The sequence below is a fragment of the Vombatus ursinus genome, unplaced genomic scaffold (genome assembly GCF_900497805.2).
Source record: "Vombatus ursinus unplaced genomic scaffold, bare-nosed wombat genome assembly UNPS02014809.1, whole genome shotgun sequence".
Classification (NCBI taxonomy): Eukaryota; Metazoa; Chordata; class Mammalia; order Diprotodontia; family Vombatidae; genus Vombatus; species Vombatus ursinus.
In genome coordinates this window covers 14390875-14397461 of record NW_020954587.1, presented here as the reverse complement: position 1 = coordinate 14397461, position 6587 = coordinate 14390875, and the positions used below count along the sequence as shown (strand labels likewise).

Here is a 6587-nt window from a genome sequence, read left to right as displayed (position 1 = left end):
GCCATTAAGAGCTCCACTGACCAGCTCGGAGAAACAATGACCTGATGCTGTTGGATAAATCCCTTTATTATTAAAGATACTCTGTGCTGTTGGCACGATGCTTCCCCTCTTTCCCATGCAGTGATAATTTCTCCCTGCATGGAACCCTCCAGAGCAAAGGTTCTGATAGTCTGATCCACCGGCTGGGCTGGAGCCTACCCCACCCCCAAGCCTGAAACTGAACCGGCCCAAGGAGAGAGGAAGGCCGAGAAGGGCATCGAGGGAAAGCGCATGCGCTGCGGCGCAGTTGGCGGGGAGGGAGCCTGGGGGCCGCCGAAGCCCTTCTCGGCCGACTGTAAGGTGAGCCCAGCGGGAGCCCCGGCCTCCGGCGCTGCGGGCTGTGGTGGGCAGCAGGTGGTCGCTTAGGCTGGGACCCCAAGGACTGGAGTAGCCGCAGTTTATCCCATTATCGAACTCCTCTCCACCCCCTGCGACATCCCCGGACCTCACAGATGATGGAGAGACTAAATCCCAGGCGCCCCGGCCCGTGTTGTGTGTACCACCACCAATACACATTTATTAGGCGCCTGCAGTGTACCAGGCCCTCTGCTAAGTAAGGGCTAGGGATCCCAAACCCGGAGCAAACAGTATATAAGGTGGACACGTTCTCAGAGGCACTGGCATTAAAGGAGGACGGGAATAGGCTCCTTGCAAAAGGTGGGATTTCAGCTGGGACTTGAAGGAAGATGAGGAGGGTACAGCCAGTGCAAATGCCCAGAGTCGGGAGATGAAGCGTCTTGTTTGTGGGACAGCAAGGAAGCCAGTTATTTTTTATAAACTTAGGTCAATTGTTCGCTGCCCCCTAGTTCTAGGGAATAGGATTATGTGGATTTGGGTTTGAATACTACTGTTATCTATTGTATTAGCTGTATGCCTTGGGGCAAGTCACTTTACTGAGCCTCAGTTTCTTGAATTATAAAATGGGGACAACACTTGGATTATCTAATTTAACGGGGAAGATTTTGCACTTGCACTGGCATTATTTACTCTAAATCTATGAAGACCCTAGGAGATAGGGTAGGCTTATCTTTGTATTTATGCTTTGTAAATTTCAAAGAGCTTTTACTAGTTGATTTTTCTATCCTTCTGGGGCCAGGTCTCTTCTTTAAAAACAAACAACAACAGCAAAAAACATTGGTGGGGGACCAAACATTCTGCCTTTATGAGATAGATACTATCTTGTGCTTGTCTTTAGATTGTAAACTCCTTGAGGAGAGGGGCTGTCTGCCTCTGTTGTGTTCCTAGTGATTGGCACAGTGCCTGCCACATAGCCTGGACAAAATTAAAATGTAATTGAGAAATATTTTTAAAATTAAAAAAATACAGCAAAATATGTTCATGTGTGGTTTTCCAAATTATTATGCTGCTGGATTCCGTACTAAAGTTTAGTGATCTGTTTTTATTTGAGTTTGATACTGCTAATGTAAATAATAAAGAGGGAAAGCATACTAATATTAGGATAATGAGGAACGGTTTCATTAAGTTAAGGGCACCACAGCTCAGCCTTAAGGGAAGCTAGGATTCTGAAAGATAGAGACGAGGAGAACATTTCTGGCACAGGGGAACTGGTCAGGGGCAAAAGGTAGGTTGACTTGACTTGAAACCAAAGCCTACCCAGCATGAACATCTTGCTATCTGCCCTGTTACAGTAATCAAATCAATATGAGTGTTACTTGCCAGACAGAAACATGTTTCTCTGGTTCCCACTCCCCTTTGTCTGCTCTATCTCCTATTAAAACTGTCTCACTTTGAAACTTTTATTCCCAATACCAAGCACAGTGCCTGACTCATAGTAGGCACTTAAATGCTTGTCTGTTCATCTATCCAACCATCCATCTTGTTTTGGCAGCTCTGTGAAATATTGATGAGGCTTTAGAAGACTATTATAATAATACAGATGAGGGTTTTTGAGGGCCTGAGCCAAGGTGGTGGTTATGTGAGTGAAAAGATAGGCACAGAGATGAGGATGTTGTACAAGCAGACCCCATGGAGTTACTGATTTCCACATTTAAGGCCCTCAACAGTTTGGTTCTAGGTGTCAAAGTGGATAGAGTGCCAGGCCTGGAATCAGAAAGACTCATCTTTCTGAGTTTTCAAATCTGTCTCAGATACTTACTAGCTGTATTAGCCCTCCCTTAACCCTATCTGTCTCAGTTTCCTCATCTGTAAAATGAACTGGAAAATGAAATGGCAAACCAGTTTAGTATCTTTGCCAGGAAAACCCCAAATGTTGTCAAGAAAAGTCAGACACAACTAAATAACAACAACAAACAATCTTATTGAGCCCTCTCTCCAACCTTAGCGCCCTACGTATTTTACAATCCACTCATTTTGGACAGCTTGCTGTTGCCCAAATTTGCCATGCCATCTCCCACCTCTATATATTTGCATAAACATCCCCAGGTGCCTAGAATGTACTCTTTCCTCATTTCTTTTAGAATCCTTATTCTTTCAAGATTTACTTTAGGTTAGGGGCAGCAAAGTGGCACAGTAGATAGAGCTCTGGCCTTGGAGTCAGGAGGACCTGAGTTCAAATCCAGCCTTAGACACTGACCCTTACTAGCTGTATGACTCTGGGCAAGTCACTTAACTGCATTGCCTCACCAAAAAGCAAAACAAAAGATTTACTTTTAAGTTTAACATCCTCCATGATGTACTTAGTCTCTGCCACCTACCCCCTTTTAGTGCTGTATTCTTCCTCAAATATTCTATCTGATCTCTTTGCTTCTTAATCCTTAAAGCTTCAAAGGGAATAGGGAGGGACAGGACCTGTGATATGTCTTTAGTTAAAGAGGATTCCTTCTACTAACACAAATTCGCCCACCTTCTTTGTAATTTAGTCTTAAAGAGTTAACTGCAGAATTGAGAGATGAAATAATTTGCTCGAAATCACATAGCTATTATCTGTTGGAGGCTGGATACTCTGGTCCTCCTGACTTCAAAGCAAGCTCTCTATCCACTAGCCAGGTTGCCTCTCAACCCTTTATAGATGTAGAGCTGACCATTTTATTTTTACAGTTGAAGTAACACAGGTACATAGAGGTTAAATGACTTTTCTAAGTAGTGGTGACCCAGGCCCTCTCTCCAAATTCACCATTTTTCTTCTGTACCATTCTGCTTCTATTATTCTAATCTGTATTTATGTGTGTCTCCCCCACTTCCACCCCAGAAATGGAATATAAATTCCTCAAGGTCTGGGAACTATTTAATTGCCGTCTTTGTATCTCTGGTGCCCAGCCAAATCCCTTGCACATAACAGGCACTTAATAAATAATATATTTTACTATTGCTATTAGTGAAATCACTAGAGAATTGATCATTTTGTGATCAGTGTTACTTCACAACAAAAATCACAATTGTGATTTTAAGTAAGTATTCTTTGTTGAAAATTCCATTTTATCCCTCCATTTCTTTTTTTAATATTAGAGATAAGAAATAGTTGAAAGAAGGTGAAGTTACAGTTGATGATATGGTTTTATTTAACCTGTTTTTGATTGTATAATTTTACAGGTTATTGCTTAGAATGCAACTGAATCTGAACAACCATGAAGTGGCTATATATAATTATGAGCTCCAAATTAAGATACTCTATTTTGGTAAATTTAGCAACGATTCCAAACCGGATGAAAGTTATTCCATGTCCTTATATCATTAGTAATAGAATGATGTCAAATTATAAATCTCAAAGGAACATCACAGAATATTACAATATACTTAACCTTGATGAAGGCTGTTCTGCTGCTGAAGTAAGAGAATCTTTTCATCAACTTGCCAAGCAGTTTCATCCAGATAGTGGATCCAGTACAGCTGATTCTGCAGCATTTATACAGATAGAAGAAGCCTATAGGATGGTACTTGACCATGTAATGGAGAAAACAAAGAGACAAAATAAAGTTGAGGAAGAAGCGGATGAAGATATACACAAATATAAAACACCACAACATAGGCATTATTTAAGTTACGAAGGTTTTGGTTTGGGAACTCCAAGCCAACGAGAAAAACAGTATAGGCAATTTAGAGCAGATCGTGCTAGTGAACAAGTAATGGAATATCAAAAGCGGAAACTGGAAAACCAATATTATGCTAATAGTGTGACTGCTAAAAATGTAAGACAAAGTAAGAATCAAAAAATAACTCAGGCAGTTGAGCGCTTAGTAGAGGACCTCATTCAGGAGTCAATGGCTAAAGGAGACTTTGATAATCTCAGTGGTAAAGGAAAACCCCTGAAAAAATTTTCTGGCTGCTCATACATTGATCCTATGACTCACAACCTGAACAGGATTCTGATAGATAATGGATACCAACCAGAATGGATTTCAATGCAAAAGGAGATTAAAGATACTATTGTACAACTCAGAAAAGACATTCTGGTGTCAAGGAATAAACTTGGATATCCAATGACATCAAGTGAGCTAAAGCAGTGGAGCCAAGATTGTGAGAAGTTTCAAGAAAATATTAAAAAATTAAACAAGCGAATTAATTATTTTAATTTGATTGTTCCCATTCTGAACAGGCAAAAAGTTCATTTTGATGCTGAGAAAGAAATTGCCAGAGTCCTAAAAAATTATGAAAACCTAATAGAAGCAGGGAATATGGATAATAAAAGTACAACTAACATCGAAACAAAAAATGTTAAAGTGGTTGGAGTCAAGGAAGGTTTTTTTAAATGGCTAAATCTATGGAAATATAAAATATGAGGATTTCAAGATTCAGTGCCATTGTGTTTCAAAGTCTTTTTTTCTTTTTTTTTTTAAAGATATGCTGACCTCAAAAATGAGATATATGCTATCACACTTGCAAGAAATTGTGTCTGACCGTCTGTCAATTTTCTTCGTTTGTCAGTGACTCTGGAAGGTATTGAATGAACAAATTTCCAACTAGTCTTTAGAATGCATGTGCACATCAACTACGTGTCAAAAAACCCCAACAATTCAAAGACCACAAACCCAAGAGGACTCATTTTGTGGGGAGGAGAAACCATATTTGACAAACTTTGGATTTAAGAACACTAGTAATCGAGTGAAATGAGCTAGGATAAGAATATGGGAATAGTAAATTCAGGGTATGAGGTCAATAAAGATTGCTTCCACTATTAAACTATTTTTGCCTTAAGGCTGTGTCTATTCACACCAAATGAACAAACCAATGTTTAGCTGAACTGTTTTTTCACCTCTCAATGATTTACGTACCTCATTGCTTGATCATTTTTTTTTTACTGCAGTTATTACTAGAGATACTCAGAATGAAAGGAGAGACTACTTCAGGTAGTTCACAGTGCGTATACATGAAGTATTGTATTAGCAATAATGGATTTATGAATGTGTCCATACTTTAACAGATGAAACAATTTTATCAACCTAAAAGACCCTAAACAGAGATAGCTTTTAATTTCTTAAGATGAAAAATTGTTCAGATTTAGTAAAATTAAGCTTTAACAAATTGAACAAAATTGACTTTCCCAGATTTCTCTCTTATTCTACCTATATTTTTCAATTGGTAGTCCCTCTAGAAGGATGAGATGGAAATATTAAAACCTAAACAGAAAAATGGGGTATTAACATTTCTAATCCCTGTGATTATTAGAACAACAAATATATTTGTTTTTGGGCCATTCTACTTTCCTGGAAAATGGAAAGAAGTGGCCATAGATGTTATGTTTATAGTCTATCCACTTTCAGAAAATTTGGCTTTTTTGATAGCTTCTTTGCTCACAAAAATTAATCTGATAAATGAGTGAAATAGGACAGACATCCTTTAAAATATGACAAATTATTAGCTTTAGTTTTATGTGTGGTTGAGAAACTTGTGCAAATTGTCCCGATTTTAGAGGAACAAGTAGTTTTTCAAATGTATTTATGATAGTTAAAACTACTTTCCAAAAATGAGATAATTCTGATAATTAGTTAGCATATGTGGTTGGTTATGTTGTTTAATAAGGCACATTTTTATTTATATTGAAGCTAATTTATAAGGTCATTATTAATTACATTAAAAATTACTGCATTATGAATTTCATTCAAAATGACAATGAAATTATGTTGCTGCTAAGACCTATAGTTCTCTATAGTTTCATGAAGGCTGAAATTCTTTGTTGTAATTAGGTCTGAAATAAATTCCTACTTTGATGACTTTGATTTCATTGATGGGAGGACTCCTTCCAGTACTGTAGATTATAACCCATCAACTTCTCCTAATCCTGTGTGGCTCTTCTCCTTTTCTTGTAAATGTTTCCCAAGGTGTCACTTGATTGCTAGAGGCCTTCTATATTGCTGGACCCTACATGGATACCTGCAGAACCAGTAGGCTCTTCATCACTTATCTTTTATCCTTGCTATGTAATTGGTTCACCTCATTTTCCAGACATATGTCTCTCTAATAATATCCTTTATACTGCTTCTTTATAACCTATTCATACCTACCATTTTCTTTTAGGTGATCTGCAAATAGTGGCAAATAAGAAATAAGCCAAGACCTATATTTTTAGAATTAGAAAATAGGACTCATTAGTTGAAGATAAAAGTTTAAGCAAGCATATGATTTCAACACAA

At 38.2% G+C, this 6587-nt stretch overlaps 1 protein-coding gene across 1 annotated transcript; it reads left to right on the top strand.

Moving 5' to 3' along the window:
• Positions 1-281: 281 nt before the first annotated feature.
• Positions 282-5139, top strand: DNAJC28 (DnaJ heat shock protein family (Hsp40) member C28). The gene is made up of 2 exons (XM_027875587.1): positions 282-339; positions 3550-5139. The coding sequence occupies exon 2, from the start codon at positions 3585-3587 to the stop codon at positions 4734-4736; it is 1152 nt and encodes a 383-aa protein (XP_027731388.1). The 5' UTR covers positions 282-339; positions 3550-3584; the 3' UTR covers positions 4737-5139.
• Positions 5140-6587: the final 1448 nt, after the last annotated feature.

Excerpts from the sequence above, each read along its gene's own strand:
- DNAJC28 (XM_027875587.1), top strand. The coding sequence starts at position 3,585 with ATGAAGTGGCTATATATAATTATGAGCTCCAAATTAAGATACTCTATT.